General features: G+C 41.7%; 1 protein-coding gene and 1 pseudogene across 5 annotated transcripts; both read left to right on the top strand.

Moving 5' to 3' along the window:
- Positions 1-1750: 1750 nt before the first annotated feature.
- On the top strand, positions 1751-10359 carry LOC308584745 (lysosomal acid lipase/cholesteryl ester hydrolase-like). Of its 4 annotated transcripts, none has more exons than XM_081189765.1 (11): positions 1751-1769; positions 2709-2758; positions 4050-4162; positions 4709-4832; positions 6296-6494; positions 6806-6915; positions 7226-7362; positions 8553-8699; positions 9229-9300; positions 9391-9459; positions 10033-10359. In XM_081189765.1, exons 3-11 carry the CDS (start codon positions 4061-4063, stop codon positions 10264-10266), a joined length of 1194 nt encoding a protein of 397 aa, XP_081045891.1. In that variant the 5' UTR covers positions 1751-1769; positions 2709-2758; positions 4050-4060; the 3' UTR covers positions 10267-10359. The 4 variants fall into 4 exon arrangements, with proteins under 4 accessions (XP_081045891.1, XP_081045892.1, XP_081045889.1 ...); XM_081189766.1 differs by lacking the exon at positions 1751-1769 and adding an exon at positions 1933-2050 and having other exon boundaries at positions 4709-4826; XM_081189763.1 differs by lacking the exon at positions 1751-1769 and adding an exon at positions 1933-2050.
- LOC308586123 (small ubiquitin-related modifier 3 pseudogene) lies at positions 5264-6285 on the top strand (annotated as a pseudogene). Its single transcript has 2 exons — positions 5264-5374; positions 5776-6285. The product of its transcript is annotated as a small ubiquitin-related modifier 3 pseudogene (transcript).
- Positions 10360-15739: the final 5380 nt, after the last annotated feature.

Below are 15739 nucleotides of genomic sequence, written 5' to 3'. Positions count from 1 at the left end.
ATTATAACTATGCATTGGTTTGTGAAATTTGTATGTATCCATAGTGAATGAGAAATATTTGTCACTGTGTGAACTGATACTATGTATGGCCAGAAGAGGGCAGGCGTATCCTTTGGAATTGTTCTTCACAGTTGCAGCAGCAAATAAGTTAATGCAGTTTAGCTACACCTCCGTACAGAAGAATGTGCCAAGTAACATACAGTGGTACCTCGGGTTACATACGCTTCAGGTTACAAACTCCGCTAACCTAGAAATATTACCTCGGGTTAAGAACTTTGCTTCAGGATGAGAACAGAAATTGTGCAGCGGTGGTGCAGCGGCAGCAGGAGGCCCCATTAGCTAAAGTGGTGCTTCAGGTTAAGAACAGTTTCAGGTTAAGAACGGACCTCCGGAACAAATTAAGTATGTAACCAGAGGTACCACTGTATATTTATTCTCTCTTGCTCTCCCTGTGTGTTTTCTATTCTTTAGAGATCTCTCAGAAGCGTATTGACTGCAGAAGCGTATTGATGGTTTTAGAAGCGTATTGATTGTAGAAGTTAGGCACTGTGACACTTGCACACACTTTTCTTATACTGTTTAATCACATGCAACAAATTCCCAGTTTGCAGAATCGGGGAATAGAAACAACTAGGCAAGTGTAGAATATGAAACCCAGACTCGCACTGAGGAAGCCAGGGCACTTAAATAATTTTTTGTAGACACAGTGGCCTAAAATATCAAGCATGATATAAAAGAAGAACTGAACCTGGTCTTTGGTTCTGACCCAAGTATTAAATGTGAATGCTTGTGTGGCTTGGGAGTTGCACAGTCAGGGGAAAAACAATGCTGTCCAGGGTTGTAAAGACTGCAGAGAGAATAATTGGGTTCCCCATTACCACCTTGGATCAAATCTATGCTGCCAGGTGTCTTAAGAAAGCTGTAGAGATAGTGCAGGATAGTGCACATCCCGGAAATTATCTATTTCAGCTTCTGCCTTCTGGAAGAAGGTACACGGTTATAAAGACTAGGACTAGCCGCCTGAGAAACAGGTTTTATCCAAATGCAATTTTGGTTTTAAACGCAGTGTAAGGTAGTCTCTATGGGAGTATATTGTATTTAATTATGGGGTATCAGAGTTTTTAGGGTTGGGTTGACTCGATCAGGCTGGGGCTTGGGATGACTTAATCCTTGGCACTACGGTTGCTGCTCCTCTGTATTGCTGCCCGCTGGACCTCACCAGCCCCAACCCCTGGAGTCTATGACCTGAAATGGTGTAGTGATGAATAGACGGCAGAAGAGCAAGAAGGCCACACAGAAAGACTGGGCCAAGCCAAGTCAATTTATTGTGTGTTAGCAGACAGCCATTCTACACATGAAAACAATAACAAAAGTATTATTATTATTATTATTGAGATTTACATTTCTGCTTCTTAATTTTTAAATTTAATAGCACAGATTTTTTTTGAAGCAGGAGATTTGAAATTTAATAGCACAGATTTTTTTTGAAGCAGGAAACTTAGATATTCTGAAGTATATACTAAATCAGACAGCAGAAAACAGGTCTTTGCTAGGGATCAGCTTCCCTTCTGTGATCTTAACAATGGGTAAATATACCTGCAATTGTTTCTAAGATCATTATAAAAAGGGCATTCATGAATTATATCTTCTATTGACTAAACCACAAGCTCTGTCCTTCTTAGGAATTCCTTTGTTTCAGCCCATCCAATCTGCTCGTGGAAGGACATTTAATCTTGCCGATGTGAAGGCCACCCTCATTTTGACGTTTGGTAGGTGGGGGCATTGCAGCAGGGTGTTTTTTTTTAACTGGCTTAGCTGAGTTTGCTTAGCACCACCAGCAGCTGTTTACTGCTCTGGCTGAACCTTTGCTTCTTTCCCCCATTTTAAAAAAAGTGCTTTGTACATGGTGCAAAGGTAATAGTCCAGTCTGACGTGGCAGTCAGTTGTAGGGGTGCAACTTGGCAGTGCACTGAATGCTAGTGCCTGGGCTGTCAGCCTGGGCAGATGTCTGACCTTACTGACACATCCTTATCCCACCAGTTGTCCACAGGTAAGAACAGGGGGAAACCCTTGCAGAGTTGCCCCATTCTACTGAAGGATCACCACAAGGCTGTGATTTTGAAACAGCATGGTTTACTGATTTCTTCATTCTCTTATTTATACAAACCCTGCTTTAAGATTAATGTTAATCCTAAAATTAACTTTGAGATTAACATTAACCTTGTTTGACAAAAGCTCTCAAAATAGCCTCTGGAAGCCAACAATTAATTGGCTGTCCAAACGCACGCAACTGCTCTGATTTATGAGCTAACCTTTTCATGAAGGTTAACTGGGATCTAAAGATGTTAGATGTATCATTTTTTAAAAGTGTACTTAAATATTTTTTGGGAGGAGGAAAGGGGGATGTAAGCAGAACCGACCCAAGTGGTTGCTTAAACTGTAAGAAGCTCTTATCTCAAGTGGCTTGTTGTCTTTTGATAGCCAAGACAGTGTCACAGTTATTTACATCACCCCTGCATTCTTCTCCCCTCCCTAGCCCCTCCCTAGCCCCTGAGCTCCACAGTTTATATATTAGAAAGGCTCGGTCAACAAGAGACACAGTTTATTCTAAACGGTATGTAGTGAGAGAACTGTGGCTCCCTTTTGCCATCTTAAATGTTTTAGCTCTGCCCTTCATTAGGTTTACTAGCATTTTCTGACTTTTGCAGGTGCTGCTGTTTTTGCAGTTGAACCATTTAGAAGCATCGGATCTTCAGAGGTAAGGTTCTCGGAACTGTCCAGGGTGTGTATAAGTGTGTATACGGTTAGATCAAAGATGTTTTTAATTCTAGATTTATCGTTCACACACAATGTGTACAGCACATGGATTCTGCTATAGGCGTAGAAGATGTCCTCTCTCTACACAGAGAGGGGCAGGTTGACAGAAAACTGATGGTCGCTGCCTACTGCAGAAGAGAGACCTATTATATATAATGTGGAAAATGTATATGGATGGAGAAAACTTGAGTTGCAGCGGTAGCCATGTTTCATACAAGGGCCAAACAATATGGTACGTTTAGCTCCATATCTGTGCCTTTAAATGCAGGGCTGGTTTGTTTGTTTTATACAGATTGTAAGCATAGGGACCCTGATGTAGATAGGGACCCTAGTATGGTGTTAGGGTGACTTTAACCCACCTGCTCCAGTCCTGATTCAGACCACCCAACCGACCCCTCAGTGCCTACAATCTGCATTGAGGAAAAACCCCTCTAATTTTCACTTCGATGAGAACTTATTTTTCCCTATTGCTGATCTGGTTTGCTGCTGTGTAGGGGGAAGGGTAGAAACCTAAAGGCACAGATACGCAGCTAATGTAACATGTTATTTGACAGGAAGTGCTTTGTTTATTTTTGTTATTGCAGAAGGGGACCAAATTGGAGGTACTGTTAATTTCTTTGTTCTTGCAAACTTTAATAAGTGGCCAACATTGCAATACTTCTTATCTGCTGAGTGTTGATTTCTGTCTAGGACGGTGCTCCTAAAAGGTAAAGGTAAAGGGACCCCTGACCATTAGGTCCAGTCGTGACTGACTCTGGGGTTGCGGCGCTCATCTCGCTTTATTGGCCGGGTCATGTGGCCAGCATGATGAAGCTGCTTCTGGCGAACCAGAGCAGCGCACGGAAACGCCGTTTATCTTCCCGCCGGAGCGGTACCTATTTATCTACTTGCACTTTGACGTGCTTTCGAACTGCTAGGTTGGCAGGAGCAGGGACCGAGCAACAGGAGCTCACCCCATCGCAGGGATTCGAACCGCCAACCTTCTGATCGGCAAGTCCTAGGCTCTGTGGTTTAACCCACAGTGCCACCTGCGTCCCAGGATGGTGCTCCTAAGAGCAGTTAATTCACTTCTTTCTTTGAAAACACTGTCGACTTACCTGAAGTGCAATGACCCGATGAAAGACGCCAAGCTGATTGTTTTAGAAGCCTTGAGAACGCATAACATTGACGCATGTGAAGTTAGCTCAAACTCATCAAATTTGGGTGTGCTAATTAAGATCCATTCCCAACAGGCAAACAGACGATGTCGTGGGCTTCCATTCTCATCTGCTTGGTTTATGGCTCTGCATTAGCTTATGGACTTATTGGGGATAGATCGGTTGATTATGAAGCCACTTTAAATGCGGTAAGTAATGTAAAGCAGGGAATGTTCCTCAAGACACAGAATGAGAGAAGCCCATTAGGGGATCAGTTAAATGGGTTCAGCCCACAAAATGTGTGACCTGTTCTTTGCCAAACATCATTCCACACTGACTGAGCTCAGATCTACTCCAGGGGACACACAAGTTGGAAAGCTTCTAGGGGCCACAATGATTATTATCATTGGAAAAAGAGAAGCATCCCTAAAAAGAAACGTTATGAGGGATGGGTGAGGGCCAGATTATTACTACCATTGTTCTGTACAAAGAGGGCGAGGCAGATTCTTTTCTTCCCCCTTCCCCATACATGGTATGCTCCTTTCTTGCCTCCCACAACATTGTCAAAGATGTGAGAGGAAGTGAAAAAGAAGGGAATGCATGAGCAAGGCGTGCTCTCATTCACATGGCTGTGTCTGGATTTTACTCCTCCTCCAGACCCTATGAGCTGTGACAGAATACTTACAATACTTACTTGTAGCAGAGCCTTTTAAAGCTTCTCAAACTGATTTTAAATATTGTGTGTGTCCCTGTAGAAATCACTCATCGAGTACTGGGAATACCCTGCTGAAGAACATGATGTCACGACAGACGATGGCTATATACTTACCATCTTCAGAATTCCACATGGCAGAGCTGACAGGCCGGACCCAGGCGCGAGTTTGTACTATAAATTCTTATTTGCTTGATTTCCATGAAGACTTAACAATGCTTAAGAATTAATATGCTTTTAAAGGGGGAATCATTTCCCCCCTCCCTTCAATCTGTGTATAAATATCTAGTTTGCCTCCTGAATTTTAAAATTGCTCAACTTTCCTCTGCTCCCCACTCCCACTCATCTGACCCTTCTCTGTGCATGTCTGGGGCACTGAAAGTGGAGTTAAAAATTAGAGTGGCATCACTGCTACTGGGGACAGGTTAGCTCAGATAGAGCATGTCAAAATATTTGCAGCCAGTAGTTACAATAGACATACAGACTTTTCCAGATATGTATTTAGCAATAGATCCATAATCTAATATAGCAGCAAGTGATATATTACAGGACAAAAGTTACCATTGAGTGGTGATGTAAAAAATCATCAATTTCAATTATGACCTGCATTCATTGCATTCAGCACTGTTTCCATTCTGCAGTTCAGCTTCTGACAAAACTAAGTTATTCCTTTCACTGTCCTCTGGCAGAATTTTACATAATTACAGAGGTAATCATTTTATTGTTACATTATTCCACACCATTTATTTAAATGCAGAGGAAATGCAAGTCGTGTGTGTGTGTGTGTGTGTGTGTGTGTGTGTGTGTGTGTGTGTGTGTAGTAATCAATTACATATCATTTGTGGACTGAAAACAACAGCAAATGCCAATTGTATTTGCTGGATTGATTTCTGCTCTGGACATGGGACTAAGAAGTGAATATCAACAATTTCTGCTTCTGTTTCCTATGGAATCCTCCGACATCATTGCCTTTGAGCTTGCCAAAGTTCAAAGATAATGATGGGAGGCCAGAAAGGGGGTGGGAGAGGAGAGTGCAGGAAGCCGGGGGCTCCGAGCATGCGGGGACTGGCTCCTTGAGAGGTCCCTGCCTGACGCGGCACCATGTCCTAGGAGAAGCCCAAGGAAGGAGTAAAAAACGGAGAATGACCATAGCAATTTAAAAGTAAAACAAAATGCAACACACCACTAAGTAAACTAATGAAGGCCTATTGTGAGAGGCAGGGTTTGTCAATGAGACAGTTTAGATTCAGACTTGATGGACGACCAATTAATGAAACAGATACACCTGCACAGTTGGAAATGGAAGATGAGGATACTATTGATGCGTTTCAACAGTAGACGGGTGGCATGTGCTAAATATCCTGTCCGTTTAGGAAGAGGAATGTAAAATTTCAACTCACTTTATCATCTGTCCTTGGATGTGCTATTAAATAGTAAACAAATGAACATGCCAATCATACAAGAATCTTCTCATGTTCTGAAGACATTTATCCAAATTCTTTCCCTGTCCCTGATATACTGTGTGTGCAAGTTGAAGCTGTACCTGTGGAAAATTACTGCGTCATAAAAATGGGCCCAGTCAAAGCATCCCCCAGATTGTTCAGCGTCCCTCTCTTTTCCTTTCTTTCAGGGCCAAGGCCAGTAGTATTTCTGCAGCATGGCTTGCTTGTAGATGCTGCAAACTGGTTCCAAAACCTTCCTCATAACAGCCTGGCATTCATGCTAGCTGATGCTGGCTATGATGTTTGGCTAGGAAACAGCCGAGGGAACAGCTGGTCCAGAAGACATCACTTTCTTTCACCCAGATCAGTGGAGTTCTGGGAATTCAGGTAACCTGATTGTTGCACAGCAAAAGTATGCAGTCTGGCAGCAGCATTCCTGCCCCAGCTATAAAGCTCTCATTACAGACAGCCCCACATTGGAGAATGCATTGATCACATCAGCATCTATTGTCCTGAAAAGATCATAATGTTAGGCCCTCTTCTCTCAGTAACCTCAGAGTATCTGCAGTTACTGAGCACAGTGCAAATGGGAAGATAATAGTCCTGACATAACATTCTGGAATTCAAAGAGTCTGGAAAGTGCTTTGTTATCCCCATGAAGCCAGCTTAATGTGGATAATATTTCCCCCCCCCCCCAGCTTTGATCAGATGGCAAAATATGACCTTCCGGCATCTATAGATTATGTTCTGCAGAAAACTGGACAGAAACAACTGTTTTATATTGGCCATTCACAAGGAACCACCATAGGTAAGTTCAAAAGCTTGCAACTTGACCAGCAGGTACACGTAAAACAAATAGGCAAGCCTAGAATTGCAACCTATTTAAAGGTTCCTCTGCATAGCCACATGCAGTGAAATATGAAGTTGTAGATGACAATTTTGCTAAACTTGTTTGCTTGTAGTTGTGTGATGGGTGGGGTGTGGGGTCCTGGCTTTGCCTTGTCCCTAGAAGCAAAAATGTCAACAAACCAGTTTTTAAAGTTTACCATTAAACTCCCCCCCCCAGTTCCTTTCTTTGATGACAAAACCTGTTCCTCTCTCCTCTTTCTTCCCCTCAGCTTTTATAGCTTTTTCTACCAATCCTCGACTGGCTGCAAAAATCAAGCTGTACATTGCCTTGGGTCCTGTTGCCACAGTGAAATATGCTAAAACTCCTCTGGCAAAGCTCTCCCTGCTTCATGAAGTGCAAATCAAGGTATGCAGTTCTTCTGAGTCTTCACTATACAGATCCAGAGCGGAATACCCTGTAGTGGTAAACAATTTGGTGGTGCTGCGGCCTAAGACCCACAAGAGCAACTCCTTACCCTTTAGCACTGTGTGATGCCTGACAGGCCGGGCATCAACACCTGACGTGGGTTGGGCAAGCATTGGAGCTGACGTCAGCCTCTTTTTTTCTCTGTGGCCTGGTGCTGTGAAGTGAAGCATGGCGGCAGTCGTAGTATCGGGTGGCTAGGTCTGCAGTGCCTTCACCGCAGCTGCCCATTTCCTCTGCTGCCTGCCACTGCCAACACCCATCTCTTGGTAAGCTTTGGGTGAAACAACTGGGAGGCTGTGAAAAGGTACCACCAGAGGGCACTTTGGCCAGGCCCTTATCAAACCTTGCAGTGGCCCTGTGAAAAAAGTGCATCAGTGGACAACTTTGCCTTGTAAACTAGGCAGACCGTTGGTTTAACTCAGCACTGGCTATATGTTTTTGACTTGAGGACCACATTCACTCATGGCTAAGCCTCTGGGGGGCCCCATGCCAACAGCGGTTGTGGACAGCAGTGGGTGTGGCCACCTCGCACTCTTGCTCACACACTTATCCCATGCACACGCAGGATACACAGTGCAGGTCAGCTGATCTGTGCAGGTCAGCTGAGAAGGAGGAGGATTGCTTCCTCACACTCCATCAAATCTGCTGACCAGGGAGGGGATGATTTGCATCTCCATTGAGGTGCATTCTGTCTGCTTTAAGTCCTGCCCCCACCTCACTTTGTTCCTGCCACTCTTGGTCTTTAACTTTTCAGGACTTTAGGATTGTCCTTCATATATGATGTACAATTACTTTAGATTCTACCGCATTACACTGAACGTTGTTGTTTTAATATTGTACAAATGTTTGTATTTTCATTTGCACTGGAATCCATATGCAGATGCCTTTTCAAAATTTTAATCAATTAATAAATAATATAGTCTATTAGGGCTCTCTTAAGGCCCACATTTCATCGCATTCCAATAGTAGAATAGTAAACTAGAAACATTTGCCATGCAGAGCAGTGTCCGTGCCTGGCTTATCTTAAGTGCTTATAATTTGGGACTTTTAAGATCATATTATCACTCTACAGAACTGGAATAACGAGGATTCTGTATCCTTAACACAAGTGTCACTTTGAAATTTTGCAGGCCATGTTTGGAATGAAAGAATTTTTACCAAAAACTTTTTTGGGTTCTTCGGTTGCTGCTGAATTTTGCAGCCGAAACTTATTGGCCCCCATTTGTGGCAACCTCCTGTTCATGTTGTGTGGATTTAATGAGAAGAACCTAAACCTGGTGAGTAGAATTTTTTAATATATGCTCTTCTGCATTCTCAAGACCATCTGTTCCATCCACCTACTCCTCCTGAATCGCATGTATTATGAAAAGCAACGGCCACACTCAAGGATAGACCACTTAAAGACCAAGGAAGGAGCCTGAACATGCAACTGAGTAGATGGTGCCTGGCTTAGATAAACAGAGACACATTATCTGTCTGGTTCTGTCTAAACCAAGGACCTCCGGTCATCCAGATACTGGACTACAATTCCCATGATTCCTGACCTTTGAACATGCTCTCTGGGGCTGATGGGAGTCCAACAATGTCCACTAGGTTCCCCATCACTGGTCTAAGTAGTTGAGGCAAGAAGGGAACAAACTGCGACCATACACAAAAATTCAGCTGTCGCCAGGCCACAGTTCTGTACATCACTGCTAATCCTATAAATATTTAGCTAATCCTATAAATATTGTTATTCTGAGTCACTTGTTTAACCTTTTTGATGCCTGGGTGGGGTTGTGCAAAAGAAGCTGTTTTATCTTTCAGAGCCGAGTAGATGTGTATGCAGCCCAAGCCCCATCTGGAACATCTGTGCAGAATATAATCCATTGGAAGCAGGTATGGTCCACCGGAAATATTAACCTCTCCCTCTCCCATTGTTCCTTTTCTTGATACATGCATACATTTGAGATTCTTTTCTATCTGCAGAGCATCCTTGGTGGTAAACTCCAAGCTTATGATTATGGATTGTTTGACAACCTAGCTCGTTATGGCAAGGTAGAGCCTTTTCCAACTTTTTCAGATTTTGTTCCAAAATGAAAATAAAAATACTGAAAGTTTGCAAATGCCCTTACTATCTCCACTGCCCTTAAAGCATTGAATGCCATGCTGTATTTATTCTAAAAAGGGTGAGAAGGCGAAAGAAAGAAAGTAGATTGTTTAAGAGAGTAAGCTGGCTTACATTGCCTGATGAAGTGATTAAAACATTGAAGTGATTAAAATTAATTAAATAATAATAATAATAATAATATTCTGAACCTTTTACCAAACAACTAAAGTAAAACAAGCTAATAAAAAAATGCTACAGGATCTCAATCTGTTTTTTGTTTTTTGTTATTTTAACTTTGCAGAAGTATTAGATTATTGTTGTTAACTCTTCTTATTGATTTTTTAAAAAATCCCCTTTGTAAACCATATTTAGGGTTCTTCTTGTTTAACAGTGCATAACTTTTATGAAATATTTCTTTACATTTCTTCCCCCTCCCCTTACACATAAAAAATGGACAAAACTTTGCTAAAATCTTATTCTGTTTCATTTGAGCTCATTTTCTCTTTCAATCTTTTTTAAAGGTTCAACCTCCTGAATACAATATAAGGAATATGAATGTAACAACAATAGTCTGGAGTTCTGGAAACGATTGGCTTTCTGGCCCTGAGGATGTCAATATGTTAATCCCCAAGATCAAAAACCTTCTTTACCACGAATATATTCCTGAGTGGAATCATCTGGATTTTGTGTTTGGTCTTGATGCTGCTGATCGAATGTATAATAAAATCATTGAGAATTTAAAAGAGAACCTTTAAGGAAATGTTTCTCTTGGAATAGGAACAAAGTCCCTTTGCTTTCCTGATTGTCTGATTTTTTAAAATAAAGAAATAACCTAATACTTTATAAAACTTTCTCATAGTATTACTGTACCCAGTACATTTTCACCCCACCTCAGATTTAAATGCACATCAGTCAAATTGGATTTGATAAATATATTGCCCAATTTACACATCACCCAGGACATTCCTGATGATGATGATGATTTATTGAATTTATATACAGCCCTATACCCAAGGGTCTCAGGGCAGTTCACAGAATAAAATCAAGATATAAAACAACATAATAACTAATAAAAACAAAAACAATAACCCAATACCCCTGTAAACCACATTTTAAAAGAGCATAGGTTGTAAATCAGATCAATCAACAGCCTGCTTAAAAAGGAACATTTTTGCCTGGCTCCCAAAGGTGTATAATGAAGGCACCAGGTGAACTTCCCTGGGGAGAGCATTCCACAGACAGGGAGTCACTGCAGAGAAGTCCTGTTCTCGTGTTGCCACCCTCTAGACCTCTCAAGGAAGAGGCACATGAAGAAGGGCCTCAGGAGATGATCTCAGGGTCTGATATCTCCTGCCCTGTTGAATTCTACCTGAAAATCATGGAGAATGGCCTTTTCTGTGGTGGTTCCCCATTTGTGAAATGCTCTCGCCAGTGGGGCTTACCTGGCACCATCATCATATATCTTTAGGCACCAAGCAAAAGCTTTCCACTATTTTATTGTAATATTGTGTGCCACCTCAATCTCCAAGCGTTGCAAGATTCCAGGGTTTTTGGATATGTGGCACAGCAGAGACTCTGGTGTCCTCACGATATGCAGTTTATTTACACATATATAGTGGTACCTTTGTATTCGAGCAACTTGTCTCTCGAACAAATCGACTCCCAAACACCGCAAACCCAGAAGTAAGTGTTCTGGTTTGCAATTTTTTTTTTGGAAGTTGAACGTCTGATGCGGCTTTTTGAGTGCAGGAAGCTCCTGCAGCCAATCAGAAGCTGTGCCTTGGTTTTCGAACGGTTTCGGGAGTCGAACAGACTCCCAGAACAGATTAAGTTCGAGAACTAAGATACCACTGTATACAACCTGAGCCAACAGTGGAGGGGTTCACAGCATCCACACCCAAAAGGGGTCTTGTTTCTGTTAGAATTCCTGCTCCATGATTGCAGTCATGGGATTGTTGTCTTTCACATGACGTGGTATGTTTTGACTCCACAGAGTGGGATGTGATGGAGACAGGATGTTTGTGTTACTGTGTTCCGTGAAGAGGGACTATTGTCCTTTGTTCTTTTTTCCCTTTGCTGTCTGATGCTAGAGAGAGAGGGAGCCATGTTGCAGTGCTCCGTGTGTGTTTATATGCAAATAAAGTAGATTAGCCAAAATGCTGAGTTGCTGAGGTCTGTCACGCGAAGCTGTGAAGACTCTGAGGATCCCTAAGTATGCCGGTGATGTTCGGGCTGAATAAAGCTTTTAAAGCTCCTGAACGATCAACCAGGAGGGAGAGAACATGCCAATTGGGCATGTGTCTCTGCCAGGGTCCTACTCGAGTGTAGGCTGAGCTCCTAACAGTTTTTCCCATAGCCGCAGCCTTGGATTCAAACATAAATCAAACATTGCTCTTCAGCGTTGCTCTGACTCTCTCTCCAGCTTGCTGTTTTACCTCTAGGTCACATCACTCCACTCTCATCTCTTTCTTTTGACTTTCTGAAGCTAGCAGCCAGCTGAGGGAAAGCGTGGGCAGCCAGACTAACACCTCAACATGGAAAGTTAACCTGGCTTATATTTTCACACTTGCTGGATCCAGGCTTAGAATGACATAAAGCCTAGTCCCCAACCCACACTGTCAAACTCATGACAGTATCAATGTGATTTATTATTATTATTTGGTTGTTTGGTTGGAAGTTGCTTTGGGTTGCCCTGGGCAACATAAAGCAACTAACAAATGTAATAATAATTATTTTTTTATTGCACTGGAGACAGTCACTCTGCTGGAGCAAAAGCACCAGCTTAGTATGTAAGCATTCAAGCTGCCCAAATTGTGTGTTTGTTAATTCTCCTTGACCTCTCAGCAGCTTTCGATACCATCAGCCATGGTATCTTTCTGGAGCAGCTGTCTGAGTTTAGGGATGGGTGGCACCATTTTGTGCTGCTTCCAGTCCTACTTGGATGGTTGTTTCCAGGGAGTGATGCTTGGAGAGTGCTCTTTGACCCTGTGGAGCCTTCAGTGTGTGGTTGGTGTGGGCAGAAGGGAGTTTAAAGACCCCTCTTCCAACGCTTATCTGAATTATACGTATCTTTTGTCCCTCAACTCCCAAGCTGATAATGGATCATTTTATGCCATTCCATCTGTGTCAGGCTACAGATATACAAAACTGCCCACAAATTGTGTGTTTCTTCCATCTTTTGGTTTCAGGACCTGACATGTTGTTTGGTTTCCCATTCTTCATTTCTACCTCTTTTCTTTTCTTTTCTTTTCTTTTCTTTTCTTTTCTTTTCTTTTCTTTTCTTTTCTTTTCTCTTCTCTCTCTCTCTCTTGCTCTCTCTCTTTCAAAAAAACAGAAATAAGTTCATTTGCAGAAATTCCTGCTATGCAGGCTATAAAATCCAGCACTACTTAAGCACTTAAAAAAAAAGAATAAAAATGCTATTGATCTGAATGGGGAGGGATGCAATGCAGGGCCTGTGGACTCAGCTGCAAATAAAACATTTTAAGTGTGTTTTAAGTGCAATATACATGTGACACTAGATGGTGATGGTGAGACTTATGGAAAATTCAATGTATTTTTAAAACAAGCATTTTCAGAATGCTTTTATATGTGTGTAGATTCCACCTGTGTCTATAGGGAGAAGCTTTCCAGAAACAAGTAACATATTGCTATTCATTTCCTGGACAAGTCAGTAGGTGGCAGCAGAAGAAAGTAAATAGCTCATGCCCTTGGCTTCCCTGGCAGTTTCTTCTCATTCTTGGGTTAAGCTATCTAAGAAAGGATGTGTGTTATTGTCTCCCCAAGTCTCCTTTATTTCAGCATTCTGTTTTGTCCATTTGCCACCTTCTCCCTTCCTTTATTTTCTTAATGAAATTTCATATTTCTAGGTTGCTCAATCACTGCCACAGTGTCCTTTCTCCTGGCAGAACAAGAGGAGCAGATGACAGCAAAGCTTGCACAATCAGAATAAGATCCACTATCTGACTGCTGACTCAGGACCCTAAACTGTGTTTTTATAATCAACTTTTTATTTTGTTCTATTAATGAATGCATCACACATAAGGAGAAGAAGTCACAGACTGCAATTTGTTCAGTGTGTTTCCCAATTATATTGCAATGTTCTTTTGTTGTTATGGCTGATGGCTGACGCAAATAAAGTTTCATTCATTCATTCATATAATTTGGAGGACTAGAGTGTATATGCTTGCCAAACTCAAAGATTGTGTAATCTCCCACAGGCTTAGATCACTTGGGTTGATACTACAGCAGCTTAGGATCAGGGTTGTTAAAGACTAGCAGGCTCCAATGAGCTCTAAGAATTCAGAGAACTGTGGGCTGGCTTTACTCTCTGAGTAGACTGCAAGGGATCTGGCTCGGAAATGCAGGGAGTGTTATCCCAGGATCTTAGAGGTTGTAATAAGCACCCCCAGATTTCTTCCTGGCTGTGGGTTGAGATGGAAGTTAAGAAGTGACTATCAGATTATTAAGAAGCAATTGGCCAACCCTACAGCACTGTTGTGCAGCAGTTGCGCAAGGCAAGATGCAAGAAGGCTTTCTTGAGTTTCCCCATTCTGCCACACCCACAATAATCCAATATGCTGATATTCTGTTTAATTACAAGGCACAAGGTCACCCTGCAGCTCTAGGTGCAAAATGACATCATTTAGCAAGAGGAACTCCTGGCCCAAGAAACAGGTTTCTCTGCAAAGAGAAGCCATGTGTCTGTTCAGAATATGGTGTTGTCATGTAAGCTGCTGAGTTGTAGTTATTTGTTTAATCTTATATAGCAGCAGCATGCATGATCAAAGGAATGGAAGATTAAATATAAATAAAAGTAAATCAATCATTTTAATTTGAAGGGAACAATATACCTGCACAAAGTTTTCTCCAGTCTATCAGTGAGAACTTTTAAGTTTCATCACTTCTTTGAAGTGATTGGGGGCAAAGTGATGGAAATTCTAATTGAATAAAAGTTGTACAGTCCTAGCTCCATATAAATGAAATTACACCAACTATATGGAAGATTGTACAGCCCCGTTTGAAACAAATCAATTTAAAGCTTCCAATTTTAAACCACATCAGAGTGTACCGCACTGTATGGAAAATTGCACAATCCCCCAAGTCCCCATAAAACAGTTAAGTTAGCTCCAAAACCAATAATCTGCTACAGCAAACTGCACAAATCTGACGCAACTCATAAACTGCCCAATTCCAAATTTGTCAAATCATAATTCTTCTCAAATCAGTTTTGGATTGCACAGTTCTGCTATAAACAGGCTACGGAACCTGACTCTTCAAACTGCAGAACGATAAAAAAGTAATATAAATAACAAAGCCTGAATGAACTATCAATGAATGCATCACACATAAGGAGAAGAAGAAGAAGAGTTTGGATTTGATATCCCGCCTTTCACTCCCCTTCAGGAGTCTCAAAGCGGCTAACATTCTCCTTTCCCTTCCTCCCCCACAACAAACACTCTGTGAGGTGAGTAATGCTGAGAGAGTTCACAGAAGTGTGACTGGCCCAAGGTCACCCAGCAGCTGCATGTGGAGGAGCGGAGAAACGAACCCGGTTTCCCAGATTACGTGACTACCGCTCTTAACCACTACACCACACTGGCAAATTGAGTCACAGACTGCAATTTGTTTAGTATGTTTCCCAAGTATACTCTCCTTAATAGGTCTGCAAGCCTATAAACATGTTCTGAGAGTAACCATGTACAGTATAGAATTGCACTGCACATCATCTCAAGAAAACACTTGTGTGGTCTCTTTAAATGTTGTTAATTAGAATTGGATGGTTCTATTTCTTTTCAATGAATTGATTAACACAAAACCAAAGTTTCTTTAAAACAAACAAACAAACAAACAAACAAACAAACAAACAAACAAACCCAACAACAACAGTGTTTCATATTGATGAGTTGGTAAAAAATAATGTCCCCATAAAGCTTTCTTCTTCTTCACCCAAACAGGTCATGCCATAGAGTTCCATGAAAAAAGGGTTATAGTGTCCTTTGGTCTCTTTACACATGGAATAATGCCATTGCCGCTGACCCACAAAATAATCCTCATAGTCTGGCCATCTCAGTGCTTGCTCAGCTCCTCAGCTAGTGCATTATTTCAGACAAAGTTATGTACTGCATGCATCCTCAACCTTCCAATGGTTCTTTATTTGAGACATGGACAAATAACAGCACCATCCTATCTAGTAGCTTTTATCCACTAATTATACAAAAATTATCA

Source organism: Podarcis bocagei (genome assembly GCF_964188305.1).
Source record: "Podarcis bocagei genome assembly, chromosome: 4".
NCBI classification, from domain to species: Eukaryota; Metazoa; Chordata; class Lepidosauria; order Squamata; family Lacertidae; genus Podarcis; species Podarcis bocagei.
The sequence above is the reverse complement of the archived record's forward strand: the minus strand, read 5'-3'. Positions and strand labels throughout refer to the sequence as shown.